The 18991-nt window shown below is 39.3% G+C and overlaps 2 protein-coding genes and 1 long non-coding RNA gene across 6 annotated transcripts in view; 1 reads left to right on the plus strand and 2 right to left on the minus strand.

Annotated features, from left to right (window-relative positions):
- LOC102209460 (adenylate cyclase type 6) overlaps positions 1–1622 on the minus strand; it is a 47123-nt gene extending 45501 nt beyond the window's left edge. The window contains exon 1 of one of the 2 annotated variants that reach the window (XM_013910455.1): positions 1401–1622. The gene's annotated coding sequence lies outside the window, so the exon portion shown is untranslated. Of the gene's footprint in view, positions 1–47; positions 118–1400 lie in introns of those variants that run through there. The other variant, XM_013910454.1, reaches the window with a different exon arrangement.
- Positions 1623–7789: 6167 nt separating this feature from the next.
- LOC102210234 (uncharacterized) lies at positions 7790–15882 on the minus strand. The gene is made up of 3 exons (XR_311701.1): positions 15655–15882; positions 11272–11392; positions 7790–8311 (listed from the first exon to the last, which is right to left on the minus strand). It is a non-coding gene; the product is annotated as an uncharacterized LOC102210234 (long non-coding RNA).
- cacnb3a (calcium channel, voltage-dependent, beta 3a) overlaps positions 9675–18991 on the plus strand; it is a 26418-nt gene continuing 17101 nt past the window's right edge. For all 3 annotated transcript variants that reach the window (XM_005731766.1, XM_013910452.1, XM_013910451.1), the window contains exons 1-2: positions 9675–10022; positions 10903–10995. In XM_005731766.1, coding sequence (XP_005731823.1) covers positions 9942–10022; positions 10903–10995 — 174 coding nt within the window. In that variant the 5' untranslated portion in view covers positions 9675–9941. The remainder of the gene's footprint in view (positions 10023–10902; positions 10996–18991) is intronic.

An 18991-nucleotide genomic window follows, 5' to 3' on the forward strand; every position in this document is an offset into this window, starting at 1 on the left:
CACACACACACACACACACACACACAAACACACACACACTTCCCTACCCTCTCCTCCCACCTCCACGGCTGCGTCCCTCGCTCCCCTGCACAAGGTCGACCAGCTCATGCCCATTTGCAAACGTCGCGGAGCTGCCAGCCGCTTGTGTTTGCATGGTGCCTGGCTGCACTCTCCGCCCCCCAATCCCTCCCCACTGGCTCTAGGACAGGCAGGGAGGGGAGGGGGGTGAGAAGGGGGGGTGACCGACCGATTCCTAAGGGGCATTTTAAACCGGACAACTGGCCACAAACAGCGAGCATTCAAGTCACTCATTACGGGGCAGTAGACATGTCCGAGGGCGCGCATGCATGCGTCTCTTTCTCCCTGTGGTGCACTTCTCATCCAGAGGATAAAATGCAGGAAATAAAATAGGATCAAGCAGTTGGTAGTGGGTGGGGGGGGACCAAAGATACGCTGTGGATTTTGAAAGGGCAATTTACGCATATTCTGCGGCCCTGTTTAGCTCATGTGCGGATGATGTGCCTGCGATCCTGTGCCTAAATGCCATGCACAGACAGGCCGTGTGTGAGGGCCCGCATTCAAACAGCGTAGGCTTCTTGTTACATAACACCACGGCCTGTGTGACAACCATAGCGGGGACCATAAAACCATTCCGCCGCGTCCCGTATCTCAACTTAGGACACAACACGCCTCTGTCAGCGATTTATTCTCTTTTTGTCGTCCCCCCTCCTCCTTCTCCTCTTCTGTCCTTCAGTCTGCAGCAAAGCAATAGCTCACAGGATTAGTGCACTGACAAACACGAGTCTTGGGTAAATAAACAGATTAGCATTATATTTATATTATTGCTGCTGCACATTCCTCAGCATCAGTCAGTGCAAGGAAAGCGAGCGATCGCCTACAAAAAAAAAGAAAAGAAAAGAAAGAAATCCACCGCATTCGAAAGGCAATTAGAGCATAAAGAGAGGTGTTTGAGTTTAAAGTTATGTCATTAAAAAGATCCGAATCATTATGAGCGCCTCATGCGAGATGCAAGCCAGCCCGTCAGCGCTGTCAGCTGTGCTCGGAAACACAGGCGCACGGTGATGCGGCTCATCCTTTCCCCACTGCTACACAGATATGTTGTTTTTGGTCGCCAGTGGAAAACATGTACTGGCCGCGTATCCTCTGCCACCACCGCCGCCACACCGCCGCCGATGTGAAGCAGAGGCCTCGCAGCAACTGTCGCCAGCCATGTCATTCACTTCAGCACAAATGGAGTACTGACAGCGAGGTGGCACGGGCGTCTGCGGCGCAGCGCAACAGCGCCCGAGACGTTTGTGTGACAGGAGAACATATTTTATATATGTCGGCCTGCGGTGTGCAGCAGCAGCAGCAGTTTTTTTTTAAAAGGACGGACTCACCGAGATCATCTTTTTCTATCCGCCGACAGGAGCGCAGCACACGATCCGATTCGGCGCGGTGGTTGTCGGTGGTGGCGCCCAGGGTGGAGGACCATTTGTAGCCTAGCGGTCCAAGGATGGTCCGGTTAAATTGGTCACCCTGTGGTGGATCTCCTCCTGTCGTCTTCTCGCTCCACTCCCTTGCCTCTCCTCCCCCTGACCCTCTCGGCTCCCAGCACCACTGTCAAGACAGGGGGAGTACAAACATCACACTTCCGTATACGGTTTTCAAACTCAAATGCTGCTGCCGCTGCAGAAGAATCCTAAACGTATTTGACAGAAGGAACATATAAACTACACATCTTACAATTCAGAGATTTAGTTGATCTTAACACAGCACGGGTTATGTACGAAGCACAAAACGATCTGCTGGCAAACTGCGTTCCTAGGCTGATGTTTAAAGAGGCAGAGGTCAGTCAGGACCAATGTTTACGTCTGTCAAAAAGGGCGCAAACTTGTGGGGCTGCACGAGAAAGACTGTTTAGAACCTTTATTATTTTCTTTGCTCTTTTTTTTGCAAAATATAGTTATAAAATGTATGTAAATTATTGTTGTTTTATTTTCCCATGGATATTTTCTGTGATTATAATTGTTTTTAAACTCTTAATGACTGATTTATTTTGTATTTAGCATTAATATAAAAAACCGCTAGAATGTAAGTAAAAGTATGAAGTTGAAATCCCAGCAGAGGATTGGAAATCAGCCAGTGCTGTCACTCATACTCACACTGTGCATGCTTCTGATAAACAAACATTCAGTAGTTATCGAAGTGTTAGAGGCTCAGATGATCAGTGGAAAAGTACGAAGTGAAACCAAACTGATTGAAAATTATCTTTAAGGGTGAGAAACAAGCAGCATTTTGCTGATGCTTTATTTACCTGTAAATTCACTTGCACCCCTGAGGCCCTGAATGTTTTTGGTTTCTATAGGGTGACATCATAGAAAATGTTTTAGAACCACTGTTATATTTGGTGAATATAATGTATGTGACTCTTGCCAAGTTAAATCATTATAATTACAACTATTCCTTATACTTTGTAATATACAGCATTATTTCATTTTGTTCAGTCTGTTACTGTTACTGTCTTGGAACAACTGTAACCACATGATTTCCTTAGAGATTATTAAAGCTTTCTGATTCTGATAGAAAACTTTTAACATTATTGGTGTGTTGTTTTTTTAAAATATAGTTAAACCATCCAAATATCTTAAATTTACAAAGTCTGATCACATGATATAATAGGATTTCACCTGCATACTAGAAAAAAGCATTCATAATGAATTCTGTTTGAGTTCTATTATCGCATTGATGCAAGCCAGCTGTTAAACAATTTGACCCCTAATTAAAATACAGGACTAATGTGATTCTTTGCAGGTTTTAGCCCGGTTTCAGAAGCAGAATCGGAATCCATTCTTTTAGTATTAAACTTCTTCTGTGCAGTAAAGTTCAAAGACCCATGATGGGTTTTTTAATCAAAACTATATTGCAAATAAAAACATAAGGGGCTCTAGACAAACATGAAGGTCTGTGTTTGTAAAAAAATAAGCAATAGCTTTGAAGCACAGTTTACCTCAGTGTTACATATAGTACGCATGTAAGGATTTCTGTGGATGAGAACAACAGGCTTTCTTTTACAAACTAAAACAAGTTTTAGCAGCAAGTTAAACAATATTTTTGCAACACCCAGTTTTCTAATGATTAAGTTGATGAATAACTAAAAGAACTACATTCATTTATATAAATATTTAATGCATAGCTTCTTATCTGGGTGTTCATTTAATCTAGTGATCCAGTAATAAAAAAAGAAAAGAAAAAAAAAGACCTTGACAGCAGCTAAAAGAAAATTGACTAAAATGAGTATGAAGGTTTGTTCTTCACGCCTATCTTGTTTTATTCCATTAAATCTCAACTATTGCATCAGCTTATTCACTTCTTGTGGTCCTCGCACGTTCCAATTGTGGCGTTTTCGGCTTTTATTTTGACATGAAAATCCTCTAATTTCCGGCGTAATGCTGTCTAACTTTGGCTGCTTGGCGCAGCTCCGCTCCGCCGAGGCGCGCCGCTGCTGCTCACACCACTCTCATTCCCGCTTTCAATCGGCACGCCCTCTAGAGGTGAAGTCTGCAGCAAGCCGGGCAGGTCAAACACCTGCTGTGATCTGTGAGAGAGTAAAGAATTAACCAGTGTAGTAATTGTATTTATTATCTTTTAATTTATGGAGACAGACATACAGCGAAAAGGGATCTCTGCAATCCCTTCTGTGTGCTCACATTGCAAGGATTTCGAAACATCTCTTCAGGACTTAACTGTCTGAATTTTTATATAGAAAATGTGATTGTTCTTCTGTTTCAGAGCCATAAGCTATAAGACCTACACAACATGACAACCTTTAAAGTTTACCCAAAATGTATTTATTGAGGTATTTATTTCAAGTGAAATATGAGAAAACAGATCAAACATCCTGGGTGCCAATGCTTGTTTCTTTTACTCTTTGTTAGACCAATGGCTTTACATTGAAAAGTCGGACTAGTTCCAGCTTTTAACAGAGCTTAAATGTATTTTTCAGCTGTAAAAATGTAACATGCCTATCACCTGCGTTACAAAGTTATAAGAGCTCAAACATGCTGGAAAAATGTTAAAGTTAAAAAAAGAACAAAATGTAGATGCTCCATGTACCCCAGGGCCTGTTACTCTGAAAATATGTATAGCTAGTAAAAAAAGACTCATTACAGATTTGCATAGCTTCATTAAATATGGCAAAGTTCTAAAAGTACCAAACAAATACAGCTAAATGTGAGAGGGTCAGGTCAGAGACATCCACAGATTTTTTGTGTAATGACTCAAAACCAATGGTTTGGTTTCAGAATGGGGGACCCCCCCCCCCCCAAAAAAAAGCCTCTTAGATGATTAAAAGAACAAAAACCAAAAACCTTAACAGTATGTTATTTCATGATTTTACACATGGTAAATAGCATATTTCTTTATGTAATTAAGCTATAAGACCTGTAGCAGCTCTATTCACATTATAATTGTATGGCAAGCTCAATTTATTATTACTACACACAAGCCTCATTTATGCTTGATATGTAAAGATCTGAAAGATTGTGAGGAAGAGATATTTTCTTCTTCGTCTTTGTAATCCACAACAAAGACGAAGGAGTTAAACTTTTTTTGAATAACTTATTCTTATTTTAAAACGGAACATTTATTTCGCTAGTGTATTTTGATTAATACTGAATTATTTACTCTTGCTTACATTTGTTGTGCTAATTAATATTTATTATATTGATTTACCCTAATTGGGTATATATGATGCATGTATGTATGATGCATTGACCTTTTTTTCTTAAAAAAAAAAAGATCACGCAAACATTTTTCTAATACTACAATTTTTTCTATATATATTTAAAACTCTCTTAGTTAAAATATTTTGTTCTTGTAACATATATTTCTTCTTGTTTTTAGAAATTAAACAGAGTAGTAGTTCTTGATGTGGCGCAGTTATATTGATTATTTTCTCTTTTTTTCCCCCAATTGTACTTTAATGAATAATTTATACAAAATTTTAAAAAAGTTATATAAAGAGTTATATATTTGGATTAGGTTTAGAGTTAAAGTTAAGGTTAGGATTGTCACCTATTCCGACTTACATGTGGACCTCAGAAGGTTGATGCCTTCTTTGGAAGAATACAACCTGCTAAACGCAGTACATAGATGCATTCAAAACAATATAGTTAGTTCTCTCACAGCTTTCTCTGTAAAAATCAAATGGAATCAGCTTTTAAACAATGTTTGTTCTGTATATAGTTTCCACTTGCTTCTGATTTAATTAAAAACAACCAAAATAATATAAGTTTACAGTAAAATCCAACAACTCTGTAATCACAGTCATTTCTTGGAGATGAACAGGGTTTGGTTTCTAAGCAGTGCCTCCTGATTTATCGTCAGTGCCTAAACTAAATCAGACAGGACACTACAGAGGTGTTTACAAAGGCTGACAACTCATAAAACTGAGCCTTAAACAAACAGAAATTAGCAGGTTACAGTGGACAAGCTTAAATTAACACTGGTATTTAAGCTGTAAACTTGAACTTGAGTGCCCAGAACACAGATGCACTTCACGCCACGTCCCACAACCATCTTTTAAAGTTATGCCAGTAACTGCGATATAATAGACATAATCTAATACGTTACTGTCCTAAAGAGACAACACATGAAACGAATGCTAGATAACAAAAATAAACGAACTCCAAATTTTTAAAAGATGTTAGTTAGGGTTTTTTTTGTGGTAAAATCGATTAGTTATAAAATCATCAGAGACTTGGTGGTACAACTTGTGTCCATGTCAGAATTTATTATGTTTAATATTGCACTTAAAATTTTTATCGCATGGAACATATTCCTGTCATTTTAACCAAATTAGCATAAACATATTGACACACTGAATTGTTATGTCAGCATAAAGAAAGTCGTAATCCTGGCCTCTTATAGCTCAAACTGGTCAATAAAAGCCATTCAAAGTTCACCTGTAGTTTTTAAAGTGCTTAAATAATTCAAGTCAAAGCTTGGTGTTGTTAAAGCTATGTTAGTGTTTAGATTTAGCTTTAGGATCTTTGGTTTTCTGAGTTTGAATAGCAAACTGCCAGCTGGTGTCACAGGATACACAGACAGCTGATTGTTGCTAAGTGGGGCTAACTAAACATCTTACCTACTAAAGGTCTTGTTCATATTTAGGTCCACATTTAACAACAGGAAGAGAAACTGGATCTGCATGCATGCATGCATCTTAAAAAAGCCATCGGGCAGACAAAACAGCTACAGGATGGTAACTAATTTGAATAAAATTTGACTATATCACAAATGAAAACACCATGGATGTGTCACTTTTTGGGTATTTATGACTTTACTGAATTTACAAAAAGGTTAAAAATTGCCTGTAACTCAACTAGCTATAGAGCTGTAATGGGCTTTTTACAGCTTATAGTCCTTGTCTTTTAACATCCTCAATGTGAAATGATAACAGCAAAGCAGACCAACTCTTGACATACTGTGGTCTTAAAAGCAGGCAAACTATTGGAAGCATAACTTACAGTCAACACACATGATTCAGTTGCTGGCCATATTGAGAAATAAAAGATTTAACCCAGGGGTATCAAACATATGACCCACAGACCTGAAAACTGACTAAAAAAAAAAAAAAGCCCAATCCAGCCAAACAGGATGACTTTGTAATGCAGACAAGGCGGGTGTGCATGGTTTCTGTAGTTTTCACTGTATTTACTCTAGGGAGCGTGGTGGAGAATGGAAAGGAAGTCATGAAGAATGGTGTCGTGCTATGAAAGTGGTTGTTTATCCAAGCCGGAGATTTGAATCACGATCACTTACATCACTTTCTTACTGACAAATTCATTTCCCATTTTCTGCTACACCACACCAAAGTAAGGTGGTTAAAATAAGGAGTGACTTGTAGTTACTGTAGAAACGTTTGTTTTGTTTTTGTAATGACAGCTGACTGACCAAATGTGGAAAAACTGACACATTTTGTTAAAACTAAACTTTTTTTTTTTTCTTAAGACAGGTCAGGCTATTCATCATCTACTGTGGTTCAGTTTTCAGAATATACATGTCCTTGTAAGGGTAAAATTTCAGTTTGTTTTCATTGGTTATGAAATTGTTGCTGCTGCAGTTCGCAGTTGAGAGGTCTCACTGCTGCAGTTTCTTTTTACACTTTATCTACGAATGCATTGGAAGTAATTTTACACTAAAGATTAAAAGGTGTAATGGCAAAAATCATACTTTGACACTCAGTCCAAGGGAAATAAATTTGTTATTTCAACTTTCAATTTTATGTTCCACCCTTTCCCATCTAAGACACCATAAAATATTGATTATCCTGGGATATCATAGCACTTAATTTCTCACTTATCCTTTCAATTTTATATTTTCACTTTTATTTCTTATTATGGTTGATAGGAAATGTGTAGTTTATGTGTAGTGTTAGCTTTAGGCAGAGTGTTTTCTCCCTAGAGGGAAAACTCTGGAGGTGTCTTGTTCATGGCCTGTACTGGGGGTAAAGGGCGAAAGAAAGAAGAATGTCAAAAATGGAAAACTGCAAATCACTACCAAGAAAAAAAAAAAAAGTTGTGCAGATTTTTGTAGAATATGAAAGTGGTGGAAAGTGATTCTCAAATTACTAAATTCTCTTATATACATGTTTCTCAATTATTTGAGTTGAACGAGAAATGTGCAGCTCAAAAAGCACTTCTGCATGGAAACCCTAAAGACTGCTCGACAAAACAGCAACATTAATAACAAATAACAGTAAATAACATTTTTAATTATTTTGGAGACAAAAGGTAGTGATGAGAGTGCTTGTTTCAACAAACAACCCACAGTGCAACCAAACCCAGCGTCATCAGGTGTTTCAGGTCTTTCAACATCAGACACCAGTACCCAGGCAACCTAGCCACGGGTGATCAGTCTCCAGCTTGTGTCTAGGTGGCTTAAGTCATCTGCAGATCTCCCCTTTTGGTCCACAGCCATCTTGATGTCTTCTCGGGTGCATTAATGATGTTCAGTCCCTTGATCCTGAGCAATTTCATGGGCTAGTACAGTGAGGTACAATGGGTCTTACATGCCTTGCTTCACCTGTAAGCTTCTTCTACTTGGCAAGAAGCCTCTTCCATCTGGTCTTCTCAGGGAATGGTCAATTCTAGCAGGACCACCAACTGCCTCAGTGAGTCTGATATTAGCACCATATCAGGTCTGAGGTTTGTCAAGGTTATGGTGTCTCCCCAGGTCAACTTTCTGCCAGTCCCAGGTTGCTGCAAGAAGACCCACTGCTGGGTCCATGTGCTGTCGTGACTTCTCTCTAGCATTGACAAAAGCAATAGAGCACTTTTGGTTTGCATTGTGTACACAGACCTTGCCGTTGCACACGAACCATACTGCTGGAGCAGGTTTCCACCACCCCTGCCCTGATCTATTACTTGCCCAACTGGCTGCTTCCCATCCCCTTTTTCATATTGAGGTCTTGAGGTACTGCCAAGACCTGCCTGACCTACTGAAACTACAGCCCAGGTCTTTTGTCTGATCAACAGAATACTATCCTATGACAAAAGTAACCCTCAGGTTTTTTGTCTTTTTTTTTTTGGTCAGTTAGAAATCTTACACTGAACACATCTCAGCATTAGTAATGTGCACTGTATTGTTGCACACAGACAGGCCTACTCTTTGTACTACAGATAATTTGACAGGATTTGTAACCTTATTAAATCAACCCGATCATGTGCAATTTCACCAATATGTCTTTTACTGTCATAACAAAGAGATACTATTATCTTAACTATCTAACCTAAAGACACACATCAGCGTCAATCTTGAGTGTGGTATAGAAGGTTTTAAAAGAAGAAAGCTGCAAAAGTGACCTAAATTTATGACAAAACTCTCATTACTAGACATTACTTGCACCACAGCGCTTCCTGGTGCAAATTGCAATGCAAAGTCTAGCCTCAGTTTTTACACGTTGCAAAGGTGTGTTGTGTTGTGTTGTGTTTAGTTGTGCCTAGTGTCGACGTGGGACAGTTTCCAATTTCGTTGTACTATTGTACTAGGTATGACTGTGCAATGACAATAAGGGGTTATCTTATCTTATCTCATCTTAGTCGATCATACTGGAACATTTAGCAGGCCAGTCCTGGCTTGCACGCCTGCATTAATCTAAACCTACTGATTTCAGATGGATTAATTTTGAAATGAGCTTAACTAGGTTTCATATAATCCAAGTTCACACTACGTAATCTATTAGACTGCTGGGTATCTGTGATTAATAGCTCCTAAATGACCTATAATGTATTTATAAATTATTATCAAACACTAAAGCACTATAAATGATGCCTCGTGAGAAAGTACCACTTTTACTGAGGCAAAGGTGATCAAAGAAAAACAAACCCGTTCAACTAAAATCCACCTCTCCTCTAAAATATGACTTCAAAGCTGCCCTCTTTGAAGGTTCCACATTTATTTGACTGCGGTTTCAACTATTTGAATCCTTCTTTGACAAGCAAATATTATGCACAGACGAGAAGGAACACGGCGCTTGTTTGAAGCCAGGCACTTCTAAAAAAAGAAAGAAGCCAAATGTTGCCTGTAAGCAGGTCTGAATTGATTTTTGTGTCATTTTAATCAACGCCGACACCCCCGGCAGAGTCTCACACTTAGTACGGACCTGTACGGTTCGCTCGTGCGCTGATGCTTCAGCGTTAACGGTTTATTTTAGCTTCTGTCTTTTCCCCCACTCCCTTTACGTTTCTCCGCCACAGACTTTTTTGTTTTTATTCGGGAGTATGAGCTAGCCTTCCCGTCAGCTGAGTTTGGATATTAGTGTCCGTTTCCCCCCCTCCCGCTTGCCGCTTCTTCGCTCTCTTCACTGTATCTGATGCCTCTTGTTTCCTCCAGTAACCCATGTCTATGTGCATCCCGCCTCCCTGCGCTCTCAATATATGGTGCAAGTCAAAATGTCCAAATCGCCCGTAGACCCTCTGTCTGCCGTGGAAACCGGCTCCCAGTCGCACTATTTCCAGGTAAATCCGCTCACTTTACTCCCATTTCTCTCGCATCTAACTCTGTCTTCACCGAGAAAAGAGGAAAATGGTTAATTAGTGTGTCAGATGCTACTTGTTGTTCAATCTGAGGCGTCGCGTTTTGGCAGCGAGCTACTTTTTTCCATTTTCCCTTTTTTTCACCTCCGCCTTTTCAGAAACTGCAGATTGATGCTTGAGCCGGTGAACGGTCATGTATCCTCATATTATGGCTATTAAACACAGATACACAGTTTAACACCTCCTTGGGTGTCGATGCATTTGCTGTTTTGATCTCAACTCGCAGATCAGGCCTTTGCATTGATGCTTTATTATTTATTTCAGTGCATTTTTACCCTCCGTGCTACGCTTCATCCACTCCAGTGCAGGGAAACCAGCACACACCAGTAACATTATGGGACTTTCATGCAGGATATTGGTGCAAATGTGCAGGCCGTGACTCTGGACTCACCTGTAGCCTGAATCTGAAAGGCTTTCTCCCCAGTTTGATGGGGCTCTCTGCATTAATCAAACCACCATGTGAAGCCGAATAAAGGCAGCCCTGAAATATGTGTGATTCTGGCAGAGTTACTGCTTGCTTTGGTGCAAAGCAGCTATTTTGCACTTGATCACCATACATTTTGTCTTTTGCAGTCCTTAAAAGCCAGCAGTAGATTTATTTTTTGTATGAATAATACAAACCTGCAAAATAATTAGTAACTAAAGCACTGAAATAATTATAGTCAGCCTTGCTGACTATAATTATTTCTTGCAGACTTGCAGTATTACTGCTAGAGAGTTGTTGCATCCCGTTATCTATCGCCATCCATGCCCATTCCCCTTTTTATCTCTTCACCCGTGTGCATCTCTTTCTTCCTCACAGCTGCCCAGGAAGTTGCCTAAGCGGAAGAGCCGCTTCAAACGCTCAGATGGCAGCACATCCTCCGACACTACGTCCAGCTTCATCAAACGACAGGTAAAAGCTCCTTTTGTGCCTGGATTGTCTCACTGCAGGCCCATTATTGCACACTGATTGTTAGTGGGTGGAAAAAGGTGTAGGTTCTGTGGAAAATATAGGTCATGGTGTGCTCTAAATGTTGGAATAAAGCTATAAGGTGCTTGAAATTTGTCATCAGAGCCAATGTCTCTGAAGTGTCTGGTTGGCAGTAACGCAACTCTTGCATATTTTTTTTTTTTTAGGTATAGGCTGTTCTTGCTGTTGGTGGAGGTGGGGATGGGGGTGTTAAAATACCTGCATGATTCGCTACTTATTTTGTTCGTATCAGTGTGACAGTTTCTGCTCTGCATCTTCATCCACAGCGCTTTTCCCTCAGTTGCAGAGGTTGCTTTGCCCAGTAGGGGGTAGCAAAGTGCTTGACAAAAACAAACAAAAAAAAGGTTCAACCAAAATCCCAACACAGCACAGTATTTTTTTAATTAATGTTTTCAGGTCAGACAAGTGTGGAAGACTCCGATGGAGTTTTAGTGTTATTTAAGAAAAAAGGTATCTGTAATTGGAAACAAAAGGATTCTCCATGTGATGTTGCTGCATAGCTATTTTGAATGGATTGTAGAAATGGGCAAGGGGGGGGAAAGATTTTCTCAGATGATCATATTGACTTTAAGTTGAAAGGCTATATATTGAACAGCTGAACTGGAACATGAATTATTTTAAACTGTGTTAATCTGATAGATGGTGTTCCAGAAACCGAGAAATTAGTTAAAAAAAAAAAAAAAATTTAAAAAAAAAAAAGTGTCTTTGCGTGTCAATACGATGTACTGACATGAATATATATGTATACTGATGACATGAAATTTGTTTTACTTACTACTTTAATTAAATTTTAATATTTTACTTTAGAAAAATAAACTTGTTACAGTTTGTGAACAAATCATCCGAAATATGAAGTCATTGTGATGTATTGGGTTATTTAGTGTAATAGATCACTTGAGATCGTTGCCACTCAGCAAAACTATCAAATTTGGCAGATATGAGAAAACCAGATGTTTAGCTTGTATCTGCAATGTGCTGGAGTTAATCATAGAAAAGTGTTTTTGCAAAAGAAAAAAGAAAAAAAAAAAGTGGAGCACCCTCTTTTGAAATCAAATTAAAAAGCTTCTTACAGCAAAGTTGAATATCGTTAAGGTGCTCTGTTGTTCGGTTTTGTGGAACATTGAGGGTTGGAATCACATGGACCAGGTGCAGTTGTCATGTGCCGTTTTGGAATTTGGTTTTAAGCTGCATTAACAGAAACAAAAAACCCAATTCCAGAAATGTTGGGATGCTATCTGCAATATAAATGACACAGAATGCAATCATTTGCAAAACTCATAAAACCCACATTTACAGTGGGGCAAAAAAGTATTTAGTCAGCCACCGATTGTGCAAGTTCCCCCACCTAAAATGATGACAGAGGTCAGTAATTTGCACCAGAGGTACACTTCAACTGTGAGAGACAGAATGTGAAAAGAAAAAAAAATCCATGAATCCACATGGTAGGATTTGTAAAGAATCTATTCGTAAATTAGGGTGTAAAATAAGTATTTGGTCAATAACAAAAATACAACTCAATACTTTGTAACATAACCTTTGTTGGCAATAACAGAGGTCAAACGTTTACTATAGGTCTTTACCAGGTTTGCACACACAGTAGCTGGTATTTTGGCCCATTCCTCCATGCAGATCTTCTCGAGAGCAGTGATGTTTTGGGGCTGTCGCCGAGCAACACGGACTTTCAACTCCCGCCACAGATTTTCTATGGGGATGAGGTCTGGAGACTGGCTAGGCCACTCCAGGACTTTCAAATGCTTCTTACGGAGCCACTCCTTTGTTGCCCGGGCGGTGTGCTTTGGATCATTGTCATGTTGGAAGACCCAGCCTCGTTTCATCTTCAAAGTTCTCACTGATGGAAGGAGGTTTTGGCTCAAAATCTCACGATACATGGCCCCATTCATTCTGTCCTTAACACGGATCAGTCGTCCTGTCCCCTTGGCAGAAAAACAGCCCCATAGCATGATGTTTCCACCCCCACAGTAGGTATGGTGTTCTTGGGATGCAACTCAGTATTCTTCTTCCTCCAAACACGACGAGTTGAATTTATACCAAAAAGTTCTACTTTGGTTTCATCTGACCACATGACATTCTCCCAATCCTCTGCCGTATCATCCATGTGCTCTCTGGCAAACTTCAGACGGGCCTGGACATGCACTGGCTTCAGCAGCGGAACACGTCTGGCACTGCAGGATTTGATTCCCTGCCGTTGTAGTGTGTTACTGATGGTGACCTTTGTTACTTTGGTCCCAGCTCTCTGCAGGTCATTCACCAGGTCCCCCCGTGTGGTTCTGGGATCTTTGCTCACCGTTCTCATGATCATTTTGACCCCACGGGATGAGATCTTGCGTGGAGCCCCAGATCGAGGGAGATTATCAGTGGTCTTGTATGTCTTCCATTTTCTGATGATTGCTCCCACAGTTGATTTTTTCACACCAAGCTGCTTGCCTATTGTAGATTCACTCTTCCCAGTCTGGTGCAGGTCTACAATACTTTTCCTGGTGTCCTTCGAAAGCTCTTTGGTCTTGGCCATGGCGGCGTTTGGAGTCTGACTGTTTGAGGCTGTGGACAGGTGTCTTTTATACAGATGATGAGTTCAAACAGGTGCCATTCATACAGGTAACGAGTGGGGGACAGAAAAGCTTCTTACAGAAGACGTTACAGGTCTGTGAGAGCCAGAGATTTTCCTTGTTTGAGGTGACCAAATACTTATTTTCCACCCTAATTTACAAATAAATTCTTTACAAATCCTACCATGTGAATTCATGGATTTTTTTTTTCACATTCTGTCTCTCACAGTTGAAGTGTACCTCTGGTGCAAATTACTGACCTCTGTCATCATTTTAAGTGGGGGAACTTGCACAATCGGTGGCTGACTAAATACTTTTTTGCCCCACTGTATTTACAATAAACGAAGTGTAACGAAACAAATCAAATGTGTAAAACTGAGAAAATGTAGCATTTTGAGAAAACAAAAAAACACTAGCTCGCTTTGAAATTGGTGACAGCGAGACCTGTCAAAGTTGGGACAGGGCCATGTTTACCACAGCATCCCCTCTTCTTTTAACTGTCTGTAAAGATGTTGGAACGGAGAAGTCCAGTTGTTGGACCTTTGGGAGGGAAGTGTTGACCCATTTTTGTCTGATAGAGGATCCTAGCTGCTCAACCATACTGGTTTATCTTTATTCTTTGGTTCATGATGTGCTAAATGCTTTAAGCATCGTCTTGCTGAGTCTTTAAAAAAAACCAAAAAAACCAAAAAAAAAAAAAAAAACCAAAGCAAACACAAACAATAAATTAAATTCAAATTTTGATTTATTACAGCCAAACAGTTTTCCACTGTGTTTCAGTCCTTTTTAAGCTTTTTAAGCCATTTTTGCATCTCTGTATGATCACACTTTAACTTGTATTTGTAGATAGTATAGAGAACTGTGTTCAAACAGCGATTTCTAGAAGTGTTCAGGACTGAATATCACAGGGTCTCAGTATTGATTTTCAGCGATGTCCCTTGCACACAGAGATTTCTCCAAAAATCTGTTACTTTTGATATTATAGATTATGATATACTCAAAGTCTTGGAAATTTTACATTGAAGAACATGTTTCACTTTTTCTTTTTGCATATTGGTGAAACTCTGCCTCTCTAACATACTTTTTATACCCAGTCATATTACTGATGTATTTGTGGTTAAACCTGATTAGTTGCAAAATGTTTCTCCAGCCATTTCTTTTAGTACCATTTACTTTTTTAACATTTTGCTGCCTCCACCCCAATGTTTTTAAGACATGTTGCTGCAATTAAATTCAAAAGGAGCTAATAATTTTTCTTAAAATATTTCCGTTTTCTATCTTCAATCGTGAATAAGGATTTATGAGAGTTGCAAATCATTGTATTCTGTTTTTGTATACATTTACATGGCATTCCACCATTTTTGGAATTGGGGCTTTATTGGGACTTTAGGTAACCACTTCCCATTTTTGAAATACGAGGATTTACAGTTTATCATCTGCTACTTCTCCCAACTTTCCTTATCTGGGACAGGAGTGGAGCAAGTATTCTGAGTTATTATTTTAGGAGAATTAGAAATACTCTGTTAACAGTAAAAGCCATGTGCTCATAATCTTATTTACTGTGAACATAAATATATCAGTAGCAGCACACTTAAAATACCAAAGGCAAGTTCTTGCGCTTCACAATAATTCACCTTAGTGCACTTTGCTTAATACACCCATAGATATATTTATTATCAGTGATGGTTGTTTGTAGATTATATTTCAATTTAACTGCCATTCCCGACGTCCCCTCCCTAAAGAATAAAAATAAAACATCACAACCAACAACCAACGCACCCTTATCAGAAATATTGCAAAGACAGAAAAAATCCTGAATAAAAATTTGAGTGTGAATTTTGAAAGATGGTCTCAATAGAGCCAAACAGCAGCTAAAACAGGAAACGTATGAGCCAGCCATGCCTTTGCACTCATGCAGCAGAGATAGAGGTACACAGCAGTTTCACTAGTGTTGCAGCTTATCTAAAACTTGTTAGTAAAGATGTAAGAAAGTGTACTTATTTTGCCAGCTTACCACATCCATTGTCGTGGTCCAACTCATAAGTTGTGACAAATAGGAGGACAGTTTCAAAAGTGCACAACTGTATTAATTAAAACAGATCGGCACCATACTTGGCAATATGAGGTGTGTTAGTCAGTATTATCAGTGTGTCAGCAGTGGGATGAGTGTTTGAATGATGAGTGGAAGGTGTTGTTTAGTATAAACTCCAAGCTAACAGGGCTAAAGCAGACCAAATAAGAAGCAAATGTTGTAAATGTTTCAGGGAGACTAGCCAGGTGCTCCCACTTACACTGATTAACTCCACCTACAAGGGACCTTTACAAGGGAAACGTAGCAGGCCTGGAAAAAGTCAGGTAAACTGAGGTAAATTAAACAAATAGATAAAAAGGCTCTTTAAACATTATTGTTTATTAAGTTTTTAACAGTTTATTTTATTAGATTTGAATGGCAACTTTTTACTTTAGGTTTTTCTGTCCTGATGAAGATTAAAGTTACTTGTCTCTTTATGATTTTGTCAATTACAATTTTCTTTTGAAAACTATAATTGACAGCCTTTACAAAAAAAAAAATCAGTTCAAAATGTAATTTTAATAACAAAATATATTATTAAACTTTACAAATTTCCGCCTACCCCCAGTACACTAAGTTAACTAATTGAAAATAAAGACCTTTGCTTCTTGGAAAGAGGCATAAATAATTAACTGAAGATAAGACGATATACATTCACCTTTATCTGACATATTTTACTTTACCAAACAAAAGAAGGTGCAACATATTTCTTTAACAAAGCAATTGTCAGGCGCTTACATTGTTTTCATTACATCACTTTGCTTGTCTCTATAATTTTCCTCATTACTTCTTTGATCCTGTAACTGCTCATACCGAGGCTGCTGCACTTTTAGAACAGATGTATTAAAAACATTTTTCACACATTGTGTTACATTTTCACACAGTTGCTGCATTTTTGTTGTTGTTTGTTTGTTTTTGCGCCTGGATCTGAGCTCTGGGTAGCTTAAGCTTCAGCTACTTTCCCCTTTGTTAGCTTCTTTAAATGTCCATGCTCGGCTGGGTGAAGGTGATTTCAGTGTAGAAATGTTTTTGTGGCGGTTCCGCCACAGTTTACTGTGACTGTGAGTGTGCAAGTGATTATTTGCTCACACCACTGTGCATAGACAAAAATGTTTGTGTCATATGTGAGACTCAGAACATTGAAAATCAGACGATTCTGATTCCTGGCTGATCAATTTTTACTCTGACTCCGTGCACTTTGAGAAAACATTTAACAAAAATAACCTTGAAAAGTCAGTTGGTCAGATAATCTCTCAAAGTAAAGCTGAAGCTATTACACTAATAATAAGCAGTAGCATCCTTAACCAATTGAGTTAGTTTTAATCAAAGGTGCCAAATTTTAGCATTTTAAACCCTTTGTGTTGTATTACGTTATAGCAACTTCCATCACTTTAGGGTTTTCTGCACTGTTTTGTGAGTGTTTTATAGACCAGATGACACCAGACACCCTTATATCCACAGTCTTGTTCTTTTGGTCACTACCCACAGCCCACAGATATAGATGACTGTACAAACTTTTGTTACCAGTGAATCGACAGCTTCGCCTTCACCCACAGCTCGTTTACTATCTTTTATGATACAAATAAGCAGCATCTTCTTAATTTGAGAGACTAGAAGCAGCAAAAATTTGGTAAAGTAGTTGAAGCAGTTCATTATCCACTTCTTCATTAATCTCCACATTACATGTACTTAGAGGGTTTTAAGGGGTAAAGGCATCATGTTCCTTTCTTATAGGTGTGAATAATCTGCAAGCATAAGGGTCTGTAAAATAAATAAATAAAATACCTCGATTTCATTTACAGAACAGGAATGAGGAACAGTGTAACTGAGAGGCGTGAGAAAAAGAAGAAGAAGAAGGGGGGGGAAAGGGCTGAGCAGACATCTTCTTCAGAAGGGGACATTAGTTATCCAGATCGCGAGGCTTAATGACAATCTCCAGATTTCCAGAGAATATTGCACGGTTTAAAATATTCATGACTCTCATTTTGAAGGCCTCGGGCGATGTGATGTGTGGGTTCAGTGTTCACACGAGCACCTTTTTGGTTTCTTTTCAATCATTACCTTCTCCCTGCACGCACAACAGGCACCCCGCCTCCTCCTGCTCCCATTGCTGATATGACAAAGTGTTTTATGCAGAAGGAGTAAAATTCACAAACAGAGCAGATAGTTTCTTGTCTGTGATAGGGGTGCGGTGTCTATGTAGGAGCAGTGGAGTATGACTCATTTCTGCAGCAGGATACAATAAGCAGTATGGATGTATGTGTTATACGTAGGACGCGAGGCTTTGAGACCGGAGGAGAAATCTTCAGGGAGTGCATGATAATAACAGCAGTTTCTTCAGTTTCTCCTCCGATGAATTGGACTGTAATGGAAATGAGTAAGAATGTGATGTAAATTTAAAGAGGCGGTTTGATCAGGTGACGCAAAAGCTGCACTCGTTGTTGTGTTGTGATGTGATGAGGTAAGAATAGAAAAAGAAGGTGTTGCCGGTGTCTGCTCCAGTGCAGGTTGTAGTGAGGTAAGGTGATGGGACATAGTGCGGTCTGTCTGCACGCAGCATGTAGTTTATAGAGAGGGAGGGACTGGCAGCATCACCATCACCACATCAACTGAGTAAGTACAAAGACTTATAATACAGTTAGATTCTTCTTCTTCTATTGATTTCCTAACATCTCTAAAGGATCATGTTGTAGCCGCTTCACTTGTCTCTCTTTTGCTTTGTCTTCCTCTTTCATGCTCGTTGTTTCGCTCATTCGTTCACCTGTTTGACTTTATGATTGCCTCAGCTGCTCTTCACACCTCTTCTGAGTTTTGCAGTTTGACATGCAGTATGCCTGATCTTGCCTTCCATATTGATGTAACCACAGACTGATTTATTGCAGTGTGTTTCAGAGAGCTCTGTAGCTCGTGGAACTCGCTGACGTTGAATTACGACCGCACAGCTAATCGAACACTTTTTGAAATTAGATATTTGGTTGCTGGATATCCTGATTGCTGGAGTTTTTGCTCAGAATATTTGCAAAGAGGGAAAGGGTTTTCAGCATGCTGAATAATGTATTTTGCTGCTGCTCTGGATAATCTGCTACCTATGGTTTAATAAAACCATAGAAATTTGCATTAGCATGCTGTCCCTGCATTTTATTTCTCTCATAAAAGAAGGAGTCTCTGTATGTATTTGATCTATACACTTTGAAAATCATTTGGATTTTTGGATTTTCTGTTAAACTCAATGTAGACACGAAACTTAGAATCATGACCTTTTCATAGAAAGTACTCCGGG

Source organism: Pundamilia nyererei, unplaced genomic scaffold, assembly GCF_000239375.1.
Source record: "Pundamilia nyererei isolate P.nyererei 1_Seehausen unplaced genomic scaffold, PunNye1.0 scaffold00044, whole genome shotgun sequence".
Taxonomy (NCBI): Eukaryota; Metazoa; Chordata; class Actinopteri; order Cichliformes; family Cichlidae; genus Pundamilia; species Pundamilia nyererei.